Source organism: Fundulus heteroclitus, chromosome 6, assembly GCF_011125445.2.
Source record: "Fundulus heteroclitus isolate FHET01 chromosome 6, MU-UCD_Fhet_4.1, whole genome shotgun sequence".
NCBI classification, from domain to species: Eukaryota; Metazoa; Chordata; class Actinopteri; order Cyprinodontiformes; family Fundulidae; genus Fundulus; species Fundulus heteroclitus.
Window position 1 is genome coordinate 3,904,277 of NC_046366.1, and position 22,417 is coordinate 3,926,693.

Here is a 22,417-nt window from a genome sequence, read left to right on the forward strand (position 1 = left end):
AATGTTGTCTTTGTAGTGCATTCAGTTGAAGATAATTTGAAAATGATTTACAAATTATATACAATTTTTACTTACATTTGACAAAATGTGCCAACTTCATTGGAGATGGGGTTCACACTGAGAATCTGCAGCTAAACTAGTTGGAGATGTACACAAAGACCCCTGCAGCTCTAACAGCAGCATAGTTGGTTCTATACAGCATTGACTCAGGGCGTTCTGCCAGACACCCATCTCCAGCCCCCCCCACTAGTTTTTCAAGGCCTGATCATCTTCGTCACTCAACTATCAGAGATGGCCATAAACTGGGAGGCAAACTTTAAATGCAGGGCAAGTGAAATATCATGACCGACCAAATGCATCAAGGAAGTGCTTTTACAATTCATCAAGAAACACAGAACTTGCTTATTTAAATGTTTCAGTGCAGCAAGAAAATCAATTGATTTTCATATCACCTGCTGGTGGTCAGGATCTTTGAGCATGTTTGAACTGCACAGCAAAATTAGACCCTGGTGACAGATGGCCAAGGACTCTTCAATAAAAGTCCAAAGCTGACACGCCACTTTGGAATGTTTGCTGCTCAAATTACAAAAGAAAATGTGCGGTTCTACCATAATAAAAAAACAAAATGCTCCAACAGGCAAATGAAAATGATTCATTATTTAGCCTGCTCTCTCCATGGCAGCCCATATCTGTACATTCCTGCTAGATAAAAACCTCAACTAGAACTCAAGCTGGCTTTCAACATCCCAGCTCAGCAAGTTATCTAATAAAACTACATCTTTAGATCACATTACAAAGCCAAGTGTTCCCTCCTTCTGCTCTCCAGAGTGCCCCTTGTGCTGCGGGGAAACTCTGTGTAAAGAAAAGACAGAAACCCAGTGGCCTGTGCTGTAAGAAAAGGGACAAAAAGAGAACAGAAAGAAAGGGGGAGAACCAGATGAGACCTGGCAGCCCGGTGTCTCCGTAATGCCTTCCGCTGTGCCATTGGTCGAGCCCGACACCCTCAAATTTCAGCTCTCTTCATGCAAACATTCCACTCCAACCCAGAGGCTATTACCACAGAAACCAAGTCTGCTCAACAGCTGTGTTATTGCTGGACACAGGCCAAGGGGCGCTTTGTGTCTGCGTGGAGTGGGCCAGGTGAGTGGAATGGATAATATGGGTAAGGCTCTTCTCTGGGATGAACAGAACTCAAAACAAAACACAGGGCAGCTAAGGAGGAGATGCTTTGTGTTCATTTGTCAGTAGGGCTGGGCGATATGGCTAGAAAAGAAAATCTTAGATTTTATTAAAACAAATGGTAAAATGGTAGGGCTGCACAGTGGAGCAATGGGTAGCACTGTTGCCTTGCAGCAAAAAGGTCCTGGGTTCAACCCAACCCTGGGTCTTTGTGCATGTTCTCCCTGTGCATGCGTGGGTTCTCTCCGGGCACTCCGCCTTCCTCCCACAGTCCAAAAACATGACTGTTAGGTTAACTGGTCTCTCTAAATTGCCCTTAGGTGTGAGTGTGTGTGAATGGTTGTTTGTCCTGTTTGTCTCTGTGTTGCCCTGCGACAGACTGGCGAGCTGTCCAGGGTGTACCCCGCCTCTCGCCCAGTGAACGCTGGAGATAGGCACCAGCAACCCCCGTTACCCCATGAGGGATTAAGCGGGTCAGAAAATGGATGGATGGTAAAATGGTAAATGGCTTATACTTGTATAGAGCTTTTAACTAGTCTTGACGACCTCCAAAGCGCTTCACACTACAGTCAGAGATTCACACATTCACACCCTGACGGTGGTGAGCTATGTTAGTAGCCACAGCTGCCCTGGGGCAGACTGACAGAGGCGAGGCTGCCATGCACTGGCGCCACGGGGCCCTCTGACCACCGCCAGCAGGCAATGCAGGTGAAGTGTCTTGCCCAAGGACACAACGACGTAGACAGTCAAAGCAGGGGATCGAACTGGCAACCTGCTGGTTGCAGGACAAACTCCCTAACCGTCGCCCCAACTCCGATTAATCAATTTTCTTTCCCTTCCCTTTTTTTCGCATTAAGAAATTAAAGAAATTATTTGAAAAACATGTTTTTATGTCAAGCATTTCATCTCCGAGTTGACCTGTGGCGTAACGTTGTCATATGTTGACGTTGGCTGTAATACACAGGAAGTAGTTGTTGCCAACTACCAAGGACCACAGATCAATAAAGGAGCGAGGCTTTAAGAAAAAAAGAAAAAACTTGGCACATTCATTAAACAGATGGGTCTAGAAATGCTTGCGTCTCTTTGTCAGTCCATACATACCTGTTGTTGCTTCCAGACCTGTTTGAGCGTTATGGGAGCATCGGAGAAGACGCCAGCAACATAAACAGCTGATCAGTCACGTGAGTTAAATTTTTACTTCGGCCAAACTGATTCAACAAATGTGTTTCCATCTCTTTTTTCAAACAAATAGAAAAAATTTGCTAAATGTAGTGAGTTAATTCAAATTTTACCGTTTCCATCAACCCCTTCAAATGCGATACTTCAAAATGTGCATTGGAAATCATTGATAGAAACGCAACTAATATTACACAGGATCACATATCAACTATTTACCTGAAACTCATATATCTGTTATCAGCTAGGGAGAGAAGGTCTAACTGAGACGCACGGCTTTACAAAGTAAATACTGATTGCGCTACAGCGTCACGTTGAAGGAAATATGGCAAAGCACTGGTCTCCCAAAGTACCCAGCAACTCAGCACCTCGTGTTACTCAAAAACATAAAAAGATGAATTAAATAGGACTGTAGCATCTGGCAACAAGATTTGTCTGTGGACTCGGCTGACTCACTAATTTGTTCCGTCAGCCAGCCAGCCTGTAAACAACTCAGGCTCCTGACACATTTCCACTGAAACGTGGCCAAGAATGTGAGCAAGTGAACGATCTTTGTGACTAGGCTAACACTCTGCATGAAGTTTTTTTTTTTTTTTTTTTTTTTTTTAGACAAGCTGAAGCTCCAACAATAATTACCCACTTTTACCAAACATTTTACCAAAAACATTACACTGATTTTACTTAATGATGGAATTTTTTGTAAACATCTTGGACTAAAAAAAACACTTTTCTAAATTGCCATGATTTTCATGTTGCAATAGTTTACCATTTAAACACAAACCGTTAGAACTTCTCTCCCTGGCTGATTCCCCAGGATAAAATCATCCTCTTTAATCTCCTCCTTCAGGGTTCCAAGTTCTGAGCTGGAGTACCAACCAGCTTTTTGTCTTTTTACTCAATCCTTTCACCAAACCAGGGTAGCTATCCTCTTATACAGTTTAGGTGAAAAACAAGGAAATAGAGAATACAACGCAGGGCAAGCTTGTGCGATGTTAGCAGGTACTGCCGTCAAAAGTAAACAACACAAACTGGCTCCATTTGCGGACAAAACTGACTAGAAAGGCCCCGAGGCAGAGGCTATACAGAACAGCCAGAGATCCATCACTGGTTGCTTTTTTACCCTAGAATAAAAATCCCAATATACTAAACAAATTCTGTGACTTTATTTAGCATTCGCAAGCAAAGGCTGAAAAAAGAACAACTAAAGGTTATGATGGAGCGATTAGATTTGCCAGTGTAAATATTGCCAAGACCATCTTAGTCATGGGTTGGAAGCTTTTCTTAATATTTTTTTTTCTAACAAAATATTGACAGATTTTTTTTACCTTTACTGTATGACATTAAATTGGACAAGCCTTTCCTTTTTTTTTTTTTAGGAAAATTAGGATTACAGATATTCTTTTGTTTTTGCAGAATGCTAGAATGAGGATTATTCTTACTTTCTTCATATTAAGAAGATTACATACAACTAGTTTATGCCTTTAAAACTGTTGCCTCTTTAGGCTCCTGATGAGTAACAGTATGGATGTTTTTTAAGTAAACGTCTCAAGCACATTGGCTCTTTGTGGATCATGAAGAGGAATATCTAAAGAAATCAATCAAAATATCAAGAATAGCAGACCTGAACTAGTCTGGTTCATCCTTATAACCAAAGAAGAAGCAACTATTTGTTAGTCCAAAACCAAAAGGCCCTGTGTGGACGCTAACTGATGTGACAGTCATTATCCACAGAGTTGTACCAACATAGGCTGAAATGGCACCCAGTAAGGAGGAAGCCATTATTAAAAAGGAAACCAGATTACAGTTTGCCATTGGAGGGGAAAAAAGGGTGAAGGTCACAACCTTGAGAACACCATTCCAACCGTCATAATCACCATGGCTTGTGAGTTTACTTCTGTTGGAGGGACTGGTGTGCTTCAAAACATGGATAGCATCTTAGAGAAATAATATGTGGAAATGTTAAAGCTTTGGCACATCTGGGTCTTCCATGTGGTCAAAGGCCCCATCTAACCAAGGGGGGTTCAAACTTTTGCCATGGAGGCCATAATGTTAATTTGAAAGTACCGAATGTTATTTCTAATCTTTTATCGATATTGCAACGATTTTTTTTTTTTTTTTTTTTTTTACCCAATAAACTAAAAACTCAACGATTTAATGATACAAGCAAAGCAGTTTGATTTTTGCTCTCTGGCTTCTTACAAAAATAATGCCATTCTTGAGTTGTTGTCTGGGGCAGCACAAAATCAGTACGAGAGCCACAAATGGCCCTCGGGCCATATTTTGGACATCCCTACCATAATCATGCCACTAAGTTAGTTACAAAGTGGCTTTAAACTGAAGATTAAATGTGCCCATTACAAAGACCTGATCTCAGTTTATGGGCAAAGCCCAAAAGCTCTGAGTGAGCAAGGCAACCTATAAACCCGACTCATTCTGTCAAGAGAAATTGACAAAGATTCTAACAAACTGAGAATCGTGTGAAAGGAAACCCCCCAAAAAAAGATTTTTAATTGATGGACTTAGGTAAAAGACAAATCTACCAAATACAAAGAATTGCATGTAAATCTCTGAATTTGAAGCAATAAAATATCATTTGTTAGCCTGGGTGCCATTCCGAACTTAGTCCCGCCCACAATGTTTTTGGTCGAATTGAGTATGACCATGTCAGGCTAATCATTTGTGATGACATTCAGCAAATTGAAATCATTTGAGTATTCCCAACGGGCATAAAAAACAGGGTCTCCCTGGCCTGGCGGGCCGGCAGACATTACTTGCACCCACCCCCCGCCAGGCAAAGTGGCTTTTGTTTTGTTTTAAATAGGTCTTTATACACCAGTGACAGAGATTCAAAAGATGATATATGGAGTATGTTTAGTGACACGGTTGAAAACACAATAGTGACATCTTATGGTTAATACGTGAACACTTGGGGAGTAATAGGTCGGGTCTCTTTTTCATCTGCCGATTCCTCAAAACCACTGCCTGTCTCCGCCTACAAGCCAACAACTTTTTCGAAAAACAACGTGTCAGGGAGAAAGGGTAAAAACAATTGACACTTTATTTTTCCAAAGTCAGAGGAGCAGTGTTTCCTTAAGCCAAGCTAGCACCAGCTAGCATGGATGTTAGCACGTCATCAAACAAGCCTTTTGCGAGCTGTCAGATTCAACCCAGAATGGTTAGTTGACCCTAAATTTTGTTTATTTTTTCGGCTATGCAAGATCGGTTATGGTTAGCAAGTTTTGTACTTTATGAAAATATTAAATACCCCCACACACACACACACACACTTTAGGTTAGTTTAACAGTAAAAAGTTATTAAATTCAACATTACATTCCCGTTTTTAATACAGTTGTAGCTTTTTGTGGTGTTTTTAGGTATGTTTTATAGAGTGTTTTGCAACCATCACCAGGGGGCAATGCAAGGATCATCAAGCAGTCTTCAATGAAGCTGTTTTCACTACCTATAGGCTGGATGTGCTAATCCCACATATTGGCTCTCTCCACCATAACACTAGCACTGGCATGGCAGCAACAATACAATCACATCAAAATAAATAGACTTTCTGTGGCTGATATGGACCACCAAAAGGCTCTGGAAGAGTTATTTGAAAAACTTAGATGGACTGCATGTAGTGATGCAGCCTCTGCCAGAAAAGGTAGAAGAGGTCAAAGCGCCCTACTTCTTCTAGAAGTTTCCTGATTTTATTCCTTGGCCTTTAAGTGATTAGTTTGTTGGTTCCTTGTTTGTTATTTAGTAGTTTATTTAAATGTTATCGGCATTAAATTGCTTGTTTTAAGATTAGCTGTCTGATTACATAATTAGGATCCCACTTAGATGCAAACAATTGATGTCCTTTTAATTATTTGTGTTTGTTAAAACAGTATTTCAAGAGTGTGCCCTTTTTAAGACAGTAAAATGACTGTAAAAGTGATATTTAAAAAAAAAAATTGTCAACTTTATTTTTATTATTTATTTTATTTTTTAAAAACACAGAAACAAGGTGGGCCTCCCTGGCGGCACCAACCAGGATTTGCCAGTTTTCAGGGGAAACCCTGAACATGAACAGTTAGGTCTGATTTAATGTCAGTGAGGAAAAAATAAGGGCCGTGTACCTTCTACAGTGAGTATTAACATCTGGTTTCAAATGTAATTTTAGAAACGCAAAAGATATGTGGAAATTTAAGTTTACATTTTGTTTTAAATTCAAGTTAATACGTTTTAATTATAACCTTATGCCCCTTCCACTCTTTTAAAACCATGTCCTGAGCGCTTCCTTTAGCAAAACTCAAAGCTGCTTTGGTTCTCACCGATTTGGTTGTTCATCTTAAACATGATGTCAAGCTGCAGAATGACCAATATGAACTGGAACCAGGGGCTCATCTCGTTGCCGGGCATAGGAATGTGCACCGCAAACACAATGTTGTTAGCTTCGATCCTCTTTGCCATGGCCTCCTCGAAGTTTTGGAGTTTTTCACACTGTTGTGGACCCCAAGGCATTAACCACTTGCTTTCTTGTCGGTGCTTGATTCTGTCCACACACTTTGTTGCCAGGTATTCGATTGCACTGGTGGGGCCGGGAGCTGTGACACAGATATGTTGGGGAGAAACATTAGGAGAAATGTTGCAGTAAAATACTTCAGCAAAAACGTGAATTTAATCTACAAAAAAACGATTTTTATAGAAATTTGCAACTTAGACATTATCTTCAGAATCATAATGAATGGCAGAAAATTTCAACAGATATGACCAAGACTGAAGAAATCCTATTATCAATAGCAAAAGGTGAGTCAAAAAAAAGGCCTGATTTCAAAACTATACAAAACCCTGTAATATGAATCCAATGTTAATAATAAGGAAATTAAGGAGAAGTGGGAATTGGAGGCTAATATAATAATAGCAGATGAAGATTGGGAAGAAACATTTAGCTCTGGACACAAACTAACAGCCCGACGTGGAGGGAATTTGACTGGAAAATTAAGATGCGTTACTTTAACCCTCCAGTTATCACATCTAAATATGGGAAAACATCTCTGCTTTGTTGGAGAAATTGTGGAAAGGTGGGGGATTTTACTCACATATTTTGGGATTGTCCAAAGGTGGCCGAGTTTTTGAAAAAATGTAAAAGATAAAGGGTATTTTAGGTATTCATTTGGATATGGATGCATCTGTATATATTTTAGGAATAATCCCATCAGACATGATTGACAAAGACAATAAATATTTGATCAGAGTTATGCTTCTGACTGCGAAGAAGTGTATAACATATGCTTGGTTAAAACCACAACCTCCCAACATTACACAGTGGAGAGATAGAATTAGAAAAGTTTATATCATGGAAAAAGCATCAAGACTGCAATTTAAGATGGAGACCTTTGAAACAAAGTGGAGACCTATAACTAAATTCATACTGTAATGTTGACACCTCTATTTGCTTTTGTACCTTTGGAATTTATCAGTGAGAATGCTATACAGCATTCTCACTTATTAAGTTCCTTCAGGTCTTTATTATTTCGTACGTTTTTAGGCATCCAACTACTCCTGCATACTTCAACCGATTTAAACAATTTTCGTATCAAAACGTTCAGCTCGTTCACGACATTACTGCTATGTCTTTCGGTAATTATAACTTTTATAATATTTAAAATATTTAACTTTTTGTGAGTTTTTTACTCTCATTGAAATTGAATGGAGAATCCTTCAAATTCTTCAAATATTTCAGCTTTTTCACAGCTTACTGCTTTAGCCTACTTTCAGCTAGAAACGCCATTCAACTTTTAAAATGTTCAAATAACCTTCAGCTATCTTCAGCTGCTTCAGCTTTTTCATATCTTTCACCATTTTTATATAGTACCTCCTTAAAATAATTTTGCATTCAAAAATTAATATGTTGCTATGGTTGCTAGGGAGTTCATTTAGAGTGGCCACTCTGCCGTTCCTATAGATTTTCCTTCTCTGAACGACTTCTTCTCACTCGCTCAATTTTCACTCTATTCACATAAATTATACATCAAAACGTAGGAATTTTTGTCTGGATTCTGGAAATGTAATCCCCATTGATATAGCATTTGTAGATTTTTCGCAAATCACCCCAGAGCACCGCGAAGCCTAAAACCTCTCCATTGATTTTCTATGGAGGTGTGGTGAAAAATCACACCTGACATTCCCAAGCGACACATGTTTTCACATCGTCGCTACTCCTAAACCGTTTGATGTACAGGCCTGAGACTTTCACTTACGGTTGACGAAAAATCCAGAGTTGTTCGAGGTGCCATTTTATTCCAATTACAGCTCTTCTGACCATAAGTCTGTGCCTGCAGTAAACGGACACCAGCAGGGGTGAGTGAGTTTCCATGACAACAGATCTCTGCTGGCCAGAGGTTACTACAGGTCAGGGACGGGCTCCCTTTGCTTAGAATGGCACCTTTTGTTGCCCACTGCAGGGGCTGTGATGAACGTAGGAATCTGAAATTTGCACAGTCACTTCCTCTAAATATTTTTAATTTTTCCAGTGATTATCAGGCATGTGTCAATTTTCTGTCACTCTTTGGATTTCACATAGTTACTACTACTACTACTACTATTGATACTACATCTACTGCTACTACTACTATTACTACTACTACCACCACTGATAGTACTACAAATTCAAATTCTTAATTTTTTTTTTTATTCTTCAAATTCTTTAAAAACTGAAACTCCTGATACTACTACTACTACTACTTCTGATACAACTACTACTACTAATGATACTAACCACTGCTACTACTAATACTACTGATACTACTAATTCCTTCAAATTCTTATTTTTTTTCAAATTCTTCAAATTCCTTCAAATTCTTTAAAAACTGAAACTCCTGATACTACTACTACTACTACTGATACTAACTTTCAAATATCCTTCAACTATCTTCAACTAGTTCAGTTTTTTCATAACATTCTTCTAATGCTGTTTTTCATGTTAAAATTGGTTCTTTTATTTCATTTTAGCTAGTTTTTTTCTCTTCTTCAAAGATCTTCTGCATCTTTTCCTCAATCATTCTGCAGATTAGCATTCTCACTGCTGTTTTGCAGGAACAGCTTTTTCTAGTTTTGTATCAGTATTACGGTGTACTTTTATTACTTCTGCATTTTCATCATGTTTACTGTTGTCCCTTTCACTGGAAGTTTTGTGATTTATATACCCATGGATGTGGTTAATAAATATAGGTTTGTCGTAATAGGACCAATGTTTATTTGAAAGGAAATGTACATCTGTGTAACTGTACCCTCCATCAATAATCCCTGGATAATTTGTGGCAGAGCTGGGATTTAACAGCCTAGTTGTTTAGTGTAGGTGAAATGTCTAAAATAATATGTGTAAATAAGATGTTAAGATGCGAAATGTGAGTTGTGACAAGAGTGGACATGTGTATATGTTGATATAACAGTTATTGAAAGTAAAAAGTAAAAAAAAAAAAAATACTTCAGAAAAGTGTTTCAGTGCCCCACAGTGAGATTGTGCTTTACATAAAAGTTTGAATAAAATCAGTAAACAAACAAGGTTGGCTCTTATGAGTGGCAACATGTGTCCCTGCACACTCAGCAGCACTACTAGGAGCATTTATCTATCAAGATTAATTAGCGTCACAAGACTTAGACTTTACTGTCATTCACTCTCCCCTGGTTAATCAAGCTCAACGGCAGCGTATTCTGTGTGGGATTGTAAATGTCTGGACTATGAGCCGTTATTGTTACGTCTGCTAATGCAGCCGATATAGGGCTTCTCTTCCATACTGGATCAGAGTGGAGAGGTGATAACAGGAATGACCTTCTCTGCACACAGTCACGCTCTCCAGCATCCTGCTAACAACCTGATAATTGGACTCAGGCGCGTGGACGCATGAGTTGCAGGACACCAAACTTCCAGGGTGTGAGTTGAAGACCCCCGTTATAGGCCACGTATATTCTTTGTAACAAATGCAGGTTTTGACCCTTTACAATAAGCCTGGCCAGCGCTAAAGTGAAAGATAATTCAAGCTACATAGTCACACATTCTGAGGTTATATCTAAATCATTTGTAACTCATTTCAATATCCAATCTCAAAACTTGCTAGAAGAATTGCCGTCAAAAATTCCCAGAAGACATGAAAATGTCCTGCAGACACATTCCCACAGTTCCTCCGACATTTTGCCTTCTCAGTGTCATTACAATACTTACTTTTAATGTTAGGTGTAACAAAAAAAAACAACACACAATGCATGTCCAGGAAAATTCCCTCCATAGGTCAGAACTTGACATGTGGATCACAGAATTACAAATATTCAACCAAACATCATCAGTTATTGTTATTTTAGCTTATTTTTCCCATTTAACCTTAAGATATGTTGTATTACATTTTCTCTCTGTTTGTAGACATGAGTATAGTTTGGATATTGTTTGTTTTTTTTGGGAGGGCCTCCGTTGCTGGAATCTAATAAATTTTAAGTATACCTGTCTCATCCTCCTCCAAAAATTTTATATTTTTATTGTAATGGTATCTTAGCTGAAGGTATCTAAAGAAATCATATTTTTCCAGGTGATAGTTATCTTGAAGTTGTTTAAAACTCTTTAATTCACTATTGCTTGTATGATCCAGTAACTTTTTTGTGACCACTGTGTAAATCCCTTGTCATTTTAATTAATGACTGAAATTCGGCATAACCTTCCATTAAAAAGCTTTTGTTCTGCTTGGGAGAAAAACTGTGCGCGTTCTTTGGCCATGCTGAACAGCCAATAGCAGCGTTTCTGATCATTGTTTCTACTATCGATACATTTTCCCTTTTAAAGCGACGCATGAATGCGCAGTTATCTCAAATAACTCAATCCAGCCATACTAATCATAAACAACAGGTGTGTTGGAAGAACCCAATTAGCCGGATCATGATTAGCCGGATGAAATCATCTTGGATGTGTCATTTGATCTCGGATGTTTTAAGCAACGTACGAAGAACGGGGCCCTGGACTACAGGTATGCATACATGGCAACAAAGGGACATCAGACGGCGTTAATCCCACTCATCTGAAACCCACGGGGCATTCAATCACCAAGTGGACCTGTGAGACCAGCAGCCCACCCTCTCCCCCAGTCACCACCGCAGCAGGTCCACAACAATGGCCACCCCGCAGCCCGCTTGACCCCATGCCGTGCTGCAGGGTTTGTCGGGAAACAAGAGGAGAAAAAACCCTTTCTTCTCAATTACCCCCACAGCCCCCAGCTACTGAGCAAACACAAAGGAATCTGGCTTCATTAAAACCATCTCAGCCAGGAAAGAGCCTAACAGGCTAATTTATCAGCAAAGTAGTGGGACTGAGAGGGACGGCAGGGAGGGAGACGGACTCCGGATGTTCTCAGATTCAACCCTAAAGAAATCTAGCCATCTTTAGCAAGAGCTCAACCAGTGGTGACTGTGTGCCTTGGTATAAATGTGGGTCTCTGCGTAAAAAAGAAACAATGTGGGGGAGGCTGGATGTGAGGAAACCTGACAGTAACTCCTATTCAGACCTGAAGGCAAAATTCAAGTTTGACAGCTGGGTGTGCGGTTTTTGTGCCATCACCGGTGGGACATATAGGCTCTGTGTTCTGCTACGGAGGAATTTGGGGGAAAAGAGAAGACACCTATGGGGGAGTAGAGGGAAGGTAGAGAGGCTGCCTAAGGGCCCAATACACAGCACACAGATGATAGGAGCAATGGGAAGAGTGTGTGTGTGTGTGTGTGTGTGTGTGTGTGGGGGGGGGGGGGGGACCAAGTAAGAGCCATGAAGAAAAGAGAAGAACATTCAACTTTATGTCAAAGTAGTCAAACACACCCTGGTCACACACAAAGCTAGTCCTTGATCTCAACCTGAATCTGATCACGCATTACATCAGCACGGTTTAAGCACATGTGCCGTGCCTCCTTCTCTTTTCCTTGGTCGATTTCAGAGGGTGGCCATCACTTGTCTCCGGGCTAAGGAAATCACTAGCCTGAGGAGGTGGGCTTTGCATCTTTTCAACAGCACTTCAGTCACACCATGCCTTGGATGCCCTCTTCCAAACACCCACACTCCATTTAACCACGTGACTGAAACCAGTTTTTTCGAGCTAGGGCTAGCATTGATGTCTGAAATAAACAACAAAGTCACAGAATCAGCAGATAGGATAAACACAAGTTTTTTGGTGAAAATGGAAATGTTGCTACCCTTCTACTGTTCCACAATGTCTGAAAACGGCACGTTTGGAAAACGGCTTCCAGAGTGTAACATCTTGCTCAGTGCCTTTGGTCATTTGGTGATTGCTAGTTAAATTAGCTACCACTTATTTGAAGCATCAGCAGGAGATGACACAATGATCTCTCTAACAAGTCATATCTGACCTCCTAACTTAAGAAAAATGCTGCAATCACAGAAAATAGAACCAAAATGAAATATGCTGCAAGTATCAAAAATAAATAGAAAATAAATAAAATCAGCCTACTGGCTCTAAAAAACAAAACAAAAAGGAAGTGCACCAGACCACTAGGGAGCCTAAGTAAAGACAATCACGCTAATATTACCAACATAAATAGACTGATGTTCTATAATATAATAAAAGATTACAGCCAGGTGTTTTAAACCAACATGAACGAAAATATACGTTTTCTGGGGATCTGGGGATCACAATGTATTTACTGAGGTTCTGGTCCCACCTGAGTTATTGGATAGCTCCCCCTAGTGGTCTGGTGCACTTTTGGTTTTTAGGGCACGCTTGCAGCTTTTTTCACCCCTTTTTAACTTGCGTTTTTCTATTTTTGGTATTTGCAGAATTTTTGTTTTGCTGCATTCGTATGTTTCTGTGACTAATGCACTTTTCTTTTGCAGCATGTTTAGCCGTTTGCTGCGCATCTGCACCAGTCAGTTACCATAGACATTATTTCTAATGTAGACAAGACCTAAAAACCTTGAAGCTAATGTCCTACTATCAATCTATTGTATTTTTAAATGAGATAAATAGAACACTTGTGGAACCAGGGCCCCAAAACTGGCTCTAGCCCAGGGGCCCAGGTCCGGCTAAATCCGGCCCTGCCTGCAGAGACAAGAAGGCAGCAGTTGTAGCATGCAGCAGACACCTTGGTAGGCAGCAGTGATTTTAGCTGAGCTGCTGGCCGCCTGCGCTGTTAGCTACAGGTTACAACACGTCGGCTCCTATTTTCTCTGAAGGGCTTTTTTTTCACCGATCAAAGTTAGGCGTAAAACCACCAAATCAACTTTAAACTCCGCTTTCTGTCTCCATTTTGGCCGTCCGTGTTTCAACAGGCGAGCCTTAGCTAGGCGGCAGACAAAGTGAAGGATGAAGGAGGAAAACTTACCAATTAACCCGCCGACCATGAAGGCGAGCGCCTGAAACAAAAGCAGAGTAACTCCCACTATCACCAACTTTTTGGTGCTCATGTTCTCGATGATAGCCCCCGCCATGGCGAAAGAAGCGATGCGTTTAAGGAGGGGGAAAAAGAAACAAGTGAGCGAGAAACAAATGTCAGTGCGGTGGGGGGAAAAGAAGGGGGCAGAAAAGGCTGCATCCACGACAAGCTGGTCTGCGCTGGGCCCCCTCCGCCGCTCTGCTCCTGCCTTTCAACTTGGAAGGAGGAGGAGGGGGAAAGGCAGGAATCACATGACCGAGCAGCGCCGTGCTGCTTTATCCCCAAACAGCAACACACACCATGCCGGGGGAGGATGTGTGGAGCGCCGCCGCATCGCAATGGAGGCTGTTAATGCAGGTTACGGTGCTGCCAGATGTCTGGAATAGCGCCCCCGTTGTCCGAGGACAGCCTGCGGGGTTATTTACAGGCAGCCGAGGGGCCCCATCCCACCTACAGAGTTCAATAGACTCTCCGTGGACAGCTATTCTTTATGCACCTTAAGAATAAAGGATGGCCCTTTTACACATTTAATTCCAATATTATGAGCTTATCTTTAATCTAGTTTGGAAACAAAGCTTTGTTGTTTTTTTTTCTACTTTTTTTTGGACAGAATTAGAGCCACGCAGAATGATCAGTCAGAAACCGGACTGCAGGTGTATCTCAATTAATCATATCAAGAAAAGATTAATTAATTCATGAACGTCAACCCAAAACGTAAAACTCAGATATTGGTTCACACAGGTTCACACAGGTATTATTGTATTTCAAATGTGCATTTATTTTGATGAATATGGTTTACAGCTCATGAAGACCCACAATTCAGTTCCTCAGAAAATTTGATTAAATATCGATAGAGAAATTATGTTTGAAATACAGGAATGTGATCTTAATGAAAACAGTATGTCCATGTAACCGGTTCTCTGTAGCCTACCAAGTACTCAGAACTTGGTCAGGGGTCTATTTGAATGAATTACTGCATCAATGCTGCATGAAGATGATCCATCTGAACAGATATTGGTACTTTGAGCAATGTGAGCAGGTGCCAGGACCTTCTGGAATAAACAAATAGCCAATTCTATAAAACTTGTCAGCAGCGCTCGAAAACTTCCTGATGGACCAGTTCACCGACTTTGGACATCATAAACCACTATAGGTGCAAACTTTACGCTGGACCTGTGCCTCTCCTCTCTTCCTCCAGCATCTGAGACCTTGAGGCTAAATGAAATCCAAAATGTATTCTCATCTGCAGCAAGGAATATGGAGCACTAATCAGCCATCCAGTTCTTTTTCTCCTTAGCAGAGGTAAGATTGTTCTGATGTTGACTCTGGTTCTGGAGTGGCGTAACACAAGGAATGTGACTGTTGTACCCCATGTCCTACCCTGCATGTGGTCCATGCCTTGTAAATCTCCACCAAATTCTTGAATTTTCTTTGCTTCACAATCATTGCAGTCAGCTCTGCTTTGTGTACACCTTTTTCCGCCACACTTTTACCTGAATATATACTTTCCCTCAATATAAATAAATATAGTCATTTGTGACGTGACGACCATTTTAGCAATTACTTTTATGCTCCATGTAGAGAGTGTCAGTGACTGATTTCTGGGCGCCGTACAGGGGGGGAAAGGTAGGACAAGTCCAACGGCCCCTGACTGACAGGGGCCCAAAAAAAGAAGAATATATATATATATGTGTGTGTGTGTGTATATATATATATATATATATATATATATATATATATATATATATATATAAAAAGATAGATAGATAGATATAGCGTTTCCAGAGAGAGAGAGAGAGAGATATCTGGCGGCACCCCTGTGTACAAAAGTAAAGTCACTAGCCTTCCTCATTATTGAGTAAGCCCCAAAGTGTCCATAACATTTTTGTATTAAAAATAGTTTTTATTTGTCTTATTTTAATTTTCTGTGGGCTTGTGTTTTGGATTTTTATTATCTGTAAAAGTATACTTATCAAATTAACAAAAAAAATGCATAACTATGTGTGATATAAGTATAAGAGTTTAACTTTTTGAACTCAATTACTGTAATTTCTTAACTGTTGAGTAATATTCTTCATTACTGAGAGGCTCCTGTAGATGCCAACCAGATTTTTCTTTAGTGACAGAACTGAGACAAGGTTGAAGAGGCCCATGAACAGAATTAGATTTTGGGGCCCACCACAGAATCAAAACATTGTTTGACTTGTCCAAGCCTAATTGTTTGTGCCTTTTTGCATTTCTGAAAGGTTTATGTAAGTTGTGAGTAAACTGTGATTCATAAACTGACCTTTTGACAGCATCTAACCAGTCACTTCACATTGTTAGAAGATGGATGGATGGATTTTGAAGCTATTTCTCCCATGTGCAATCTAACATGTCTATCCCTCATGGGGTAGCGAGTGGTGCTGGTGCCTATCTCCAGCTGTCAATGGGCGAGAGGCGGCGTACACCCTGGACAGGTCTCCAGTCCATAGCTTCAAAATATAGCTGTGCAAATTTGATATTTCTTTATTGTTTACAGTTTAATCTTTTATTAATGCTGCAATTTTCATCAGGTCTCTTCCTTTTTTCAGAAGGAATCTGGTTTCCTGTGCATTTCAAATGTCGATGCAGATGTACTTAGTTTGTGCTTTCCTGTGGTATGCCTTCTGATTTTCCAGCTGTAAATTAATAGCTGAGTCAAGGCTAGTTTTATGATTTACTCTTTTAGGCTGGCTCGCTCCCGACAGGTGGGCATGGTTTCAATGGCAAGTAGAAAAAATTGGAAAGAAGAGGCCATCTTTAAAAGCTTTTTCCAATATACAGGTTGCTTGTGTTTTACATTATTTATATACAAACAGTTAAATTGTGCATCAAATGTGACCAGAGGACAGACACAAGCAATTCAATTCAATTCAATTTTATTTATATAGCGCCAAATCATGAAACATGTCATCTCAAGGCACTTTACAAAGTCAAGTTCAATCATATTATACAGATTGGGTCAGATTATACAGATTGGTCAAAAATGTCCTATATAAGGGAAACCAGTTGATTGCATCAAAGTCCCGACAAGCAGCATTCACTCCTGGGGAAGCGTAGAGCCACAGGAAGAGTCATCTGCATTGTACATGGCTTTGCTGCAATCCCTCATACTGAGCAAGCATGAAGCGACAGTGGGAAGAAAAACCACCCATTAGCGGGAAGGAAAAACCTCCGGCAGAACCGGGCTCAGTATGAACGGTCATCTGCCTCGACCGACTGGGGTTACAGAAGACAGAACAGAGACACAACAAGAGAAACAAAAAGCACAGAAGCACACATTGATCTAGTAATCTGTTCTACATTAGATGGTAGTAGCGGGTGAGCCGTCTTCTCTGGATGATGTCACAGTTAACAGAACGCCAGACCAGGTGTACCTACTATGAAGAGAAAAGAGAGAGAACAGAAAGTTAAAGCAGAAATGACAACACATAATGCATAATTGAGGAACAGTAGAACTCAATAGAGTGAGAAAATTAGATCCTGATATACTCCAGTAGCCTAAGCCTATAGCAGTAAAACTATAAAGGTAGCTCAGAGTAACATGAGCCACTAGTTATAATTTTTGTCAAAAAGAAAAGTTTTAAGCCTAGTCTTAAAAGTAGACAGGGTGTCTGCCTCACGGACCAAAACTGGGAGTTGGTTCCACAGGAGAGGAGCCTGATAGCTAAAGGATCTGCCTCCCATTCTACTTCTAGAGACTCTAGGAACCACCAGCAGACCTGCAGTCTGAGAGCGAAGTGCTCTACCAGGAACATACGGGGTAATCAGAGCTCTGATATATGATGGAGCTTGATTATTAAGGGCTTTATACGTTAGAAGAAGAATTTTAAATTCTATTCTTGATTTAACAGGAAGTCAATGAAGGGAAGCTAAAATTGGAGAAATATGATCCCTCTTGTTGATTTTCATCAGAACTCTTGCTGCAGCATTTTGGATCAGCTGAAGGCTTTGAACTGCATTTTGTGGACTTCCTGATAGTAAAGAATTACAATAGTCCAGCCTTGAAGTAACAAATGCATGGACCAGTTTTTCAGCATCACTCCTGGACAGAATGTTTCTAATTTTGGCGATATTCCGGAGGTGAAAAAAGGAAACTCTGGAAACCTGTTTAATATGGGATTTAAATGACATGTCTTGGTCAAAAATAACACCAAGATTTTTTACTTTATTACCAGAGGCCAAGTTAATGCCACCCAGATTAAGTGATTGGTTAAGAAGTTTATTTTTTGAGGACTCTGGCCCAAAGATTACAACTTCGGTCTTGTCAGAATTTAGATGCAGGAAATTTAAAGTCATCCAGCTTTTGATGTCATCAAGACATGACTGCAGTCGAAGTAACTGATTGGATTCATCAGGATTTATGGATAAATATAGCTGAGTATCATCAGCATAACAGTGGAAATTAATCCCATGCTGTCTGACAATTTTGCCTATTGGAAGCATAGATATAGTAAAGAGAATTGGTCCAAGGACTGAACCCTGTGGTACTCCACAGGTGACCCTAGAGTTTGAGGAAGATTTATTATTAACATGAACAAATTGGAATCTGTCTGACAGATAAGATTTAAACCAGCCTAATGCTTTCCCCTTAATCCCTACAGTATGTTCAAGTCTTTGTAGGAGAATATTGTGATCAAGGGAGCTACATTGTCTAATGCAGAACGCAATGAGGAAGTCACATTGTTAGCATAGGTATCGATTTGTGAATGGGAAGAAACAGCAATGCTGCCATCTACAGGGCATTTCTGCAATACTGAGGATATTAAAAAGGGGACAGACTCTTTAAGTTTTGATACAGCATTATCCGATAAAAATCTACTATAATGGAACCCTCTTTTGGGGGTGGAGAACTCAGTTAGATTAAACTCAAATGTTATTAAAAAATGATCAGATAGGACAGGGTTGTGAGGAAATACTGTTAATTCTTTACAATCAATGCCATATGTCAGAACAAGGTCTAAAGTATAAAGCCGAGAGTGCGTCGGTTCATGCACATTTTGAGCAAAACCAATTGAATCTAGGATAGTTTTAAAGGCTACACTAAGGTTATCACATTCAGTGTCAACATGGATGTTAAAATCACCCACTATAATAACCTTGTCAGTATTTAACACCAAATCAGATAAGAAATCTGACAACTCATCCAAAAACTGAGTGTAAGGGCCTGGTGGACGATACAAAACAACAAACAGAAGAGGTTTTATTGCTTTGCAGTTTGGATGAGAGAAACTGAGGGTTAAATGTTCAAAAGAACTGTAATTATTAGTTGGCCTGGGACTAATTAATAAATCAGACTGAAAGATAGTTGCCACTCCTCCTCAAGCAGTTGAATTTATTCAACTATAATAGAAGCATTAAATTAGGACTTAACATATTAATAAAATTATAAACATTTTCTTTTGTCTGATTTCAATGAGTATAATTGTTTAATTGAAAGTTAACGCAATTACGGTATTCTTTTTTTATTATTTGCTATTAGACCTCTGAGCGACTTTTAAAGTAGCCTCAATTATGACAATCTTAATAATTAATATGCAATTTTGATATCTGAATTCTGTGAGAAAAGCAAAGCTCTATTCATAGATGGAAATTGCAGTTTTTTAACTTGATAATTCAAAATGTTGACTATTTGCAGTTTTTAACCACTTAGGAAATGTTTTGTCTGACATGTTCATGCAATAGCACAGTAAGTTACATCGTCTGTAAAGTGACTGGTATATGTCTTTTTTGGACTCAAACATTTGACTCTAATCTGATTATTTGGACACTTTTAGCTTCTCATGAGGTGTTGTCTGTGTATTCAACTATTTGAACATTAAGTCTTGTTTATGTCTGTGTGTTATGTGGAAATCTGTGTGAATTCTGAGCCTGTGTCTTACCAAAATGTCAGAAATACTTTACATAATGACAATAAAGTTTCACTGACACAGGCCGTCTGCACAGCAACTCTGTGCCGCTGACATCTGCTAAGTATGGTCACGTTAAAGTTGATAGCTGATACTTAAAACATGATCAAAATCGGCATGATTTGTTAGCTTCCTGACATGTTGGCGTACCTCCATATAAAATATACCTATCGTGACGACAGTGTTTGGGTGTACATTTTGTTTTTCCATCTGTTTTTTCCACTGAATTGTTCTGTCTTCTTTAGGTTTCCTTAATTCCATTGGTTTCTCCGCCCCTCTCACCTGCAGTTCCCTCTCACAAACACTCTCCTCATTCTCATTGGTTTCTTTGTCTAATTGTCAGACTTCCCTGGTTCCTTTCCTCCCCATTTCTTCAGAGTACTCTTTAGGTCCGGTTCTGTTATCCTATCCTGCCTTGAATTCTGGACCTTTTGCTCCCTCTGTTAAATCGACTTGTATTTGCATTCCCACCTGCGTTCTAGCTTCTCAATCCCCAACCTGTGACACTGCACTGGTCTCAGATATGAGTGTTGAGAGTAATGGGAAGTTCCCCTACATCTGTTTGAAGCAGTAAAGCTATCCATCCAGTCAACGGGCAAGAGATGGACTGGCAACACCCAGGACAGGTCACCAGTCCGTCACAGGGCATGTTGCCCACAGTGTGGGCCAACAATGAAGAAAATGCCATTGCTTTCCTTTAGACAGTCGCTAATTCTGTTTCCCCCGATGCCACACCAAAAATGGCTACCAAAGGAAAGGGTTCAATATTTTTCTTGTAAATGGATGAAAATGTTTTGAAGATTTTGATCCAGAATTCTTTGAGCCTGGGGAGAGACCAGAACATTTGAGATGTGTTGGCTGGAACATGTTTACATCTAGGGCAAGTCGGATCAGGTCCCTGGTAAATTGTCGTCCCTCGTGAAACGAAGTCGATGTACCACTTTAAACTGTGTTAGTCCATGTCTAACACATACAGACGAAGAATGTATGTGTTCTACTGCCCACCTCCATTCATTATTTGCTATGTCCAGCTCTAATTCTTCCTCCCATTTCCGTTTTATGTAGGCAAAGGATGGGAAAGCCTCCCTTATATTATTTATTTACATATTTACATAGAGCATTTAAACCGACCCCTTAGTAGTCAGATTCATGTCCAATAGCCAATCTATCCACCCACTCTGTGGTGATTCAAGAGATGAGAATGTCTTTTCAAAAATCTCGAATCTGAAAGTATCTGAAGTAATTAGTTTTTAAGGGGATTCCATATTCCTTTTCCAGCTGAGCAGCAGACATAAGTACACCATCTTTAACCAGATTTTTAACAGATTCCACCCCAGCTCTATACCATACCTTAAATGCTGTTCCCCCCAGAGCTGGAGGGAACAGCTGATTGCCATAAACGGGAGCAGACAGGAGGCATTTCTGTTTTTAAAATGAGTTCTGAATTGGACCCAGATTTTGATATAGTTTCATACAACAGTTATTAGTGTAAAGGTGCTTGCTTAGGGGTAGAGGGGTACAAATCAGGGAACGCAGGGATATTGGGCTAGATGCATATCTTTCCATATGTACCCATACTGGGGTTTCCTCATCATCTAACTGCGAGACCCAAAATAGCAACTTATGTAGATTTGCTGCCCTGTAATAATGCATATAATTTGGTAGGGCTAGGCCCCCCTCCTCTCTCTGTCTCTCTAGAAACTCTCTTCTTATCCGGGGGACTGTTTTTTTTTTTTTTTCATATAAAGGTAGATGTACATTTATTTAATTTAAAAAAAAAATATGTAAAAATAAAAATTTATATAGTCTGAAAAAAAGAACAGGAACTTTGGCATTACGATCATTTTGAGAGTTTATCTTACCTGCCAATGATATTGGGAGAGATGACCACCTTTCCATATCTGATTTCGCCTTATCCGCAGTTACTTTAAAATTAAATGCTTAAATAAATCTTTATATTTGCTTGTTACCGTAACACCTAAATATGTGAATTTGTCTTTCATGGTTGTAAAAGTATAGGCCTGGAATGATAGTCTCCTCGACTGTTCATTAATTGGGAAAAACACTTTTTTTGATTAATTTTATAACCCGAAACCCTCCCGAAGTTTTCAATAATGAGAGCCACCGAAATGCTTGTGGCAGGATGTGACAGGAAAAGGAGAAGGTCGTCAGCCTATAGCGAAAGTTTATGATTTTGCATCCCCCTGCGTATTCTCCCCAGTTCAGCAGCATTCCTCAACATTATTGGAAGAGGCTCGATTGTCACATCAAAGAGCATGGGTGACAGAGGACACCCCTGCTCTTGTTCCCCCGAAACAGAGGGAATGGGTCAAATATTATGTTATTTGTTCTTACCATATCTTGGGGATTCGCATATATTAACTCAATCCACGAACAAAATTTAGGACCAAATCCCAATCTCTCAAGGATGTTAAACAAATTAAGATACTCTATTCTATCAAAGGCTTTGTGGGCATCTAGGGATATTACAATCTCTTGATCAATGTTATCATCAGCAGTGTATATCACATTAAAAAGGCGACGGGGATTACTGGGAAGTTGTTAACCAGCAACAAATCCTGTTTGGTCAGGATGTATTATATTACTTATAACAGACTCAATCCTATCTGCTAGTACTTTGGTCAATATCCTAGAATAACATCCGAATAGACTCACTGGACAAAATGATTCACATTTAAGTGGATCTTTATTTTTCTTAAAATCATAGCCTGTGACT

At 39.8% G+C, this 22,417-nt stretch overlaps 1 protein-coding gene across 1 annotated transcript in view; it reads right to left on the reverse strand.

Annotated features, from left to right (window-relative positions):
* Positions 1–14,062, reverse strand: part of LOC105919247 (protein wntless homolog) — a 33,860-nt gene extending 19,798 nt beyond the window's left edge. Inside the window, exons 1-2 of the mRNA XM_036137884.1 lie at positions 13,700–14,062; positions 6,664–6,936 (exon numbers count right to left, since the gene is read on the reverse strand). Of these exons, the coding sequence (XP_035993777.1) occupies positions 6,664–6,936; positions 13,700–13,805 (379 nt within the window). The 5' untranslated portion in view covers positions 13,806–14,062. The remainder of the gene's footprint in view (positions 1–6,663; positions 6,937–13,699) is intronic.
* Between the last annotated feature and the right edge of the window lie 8,355 nt (positions 14,063–22,417).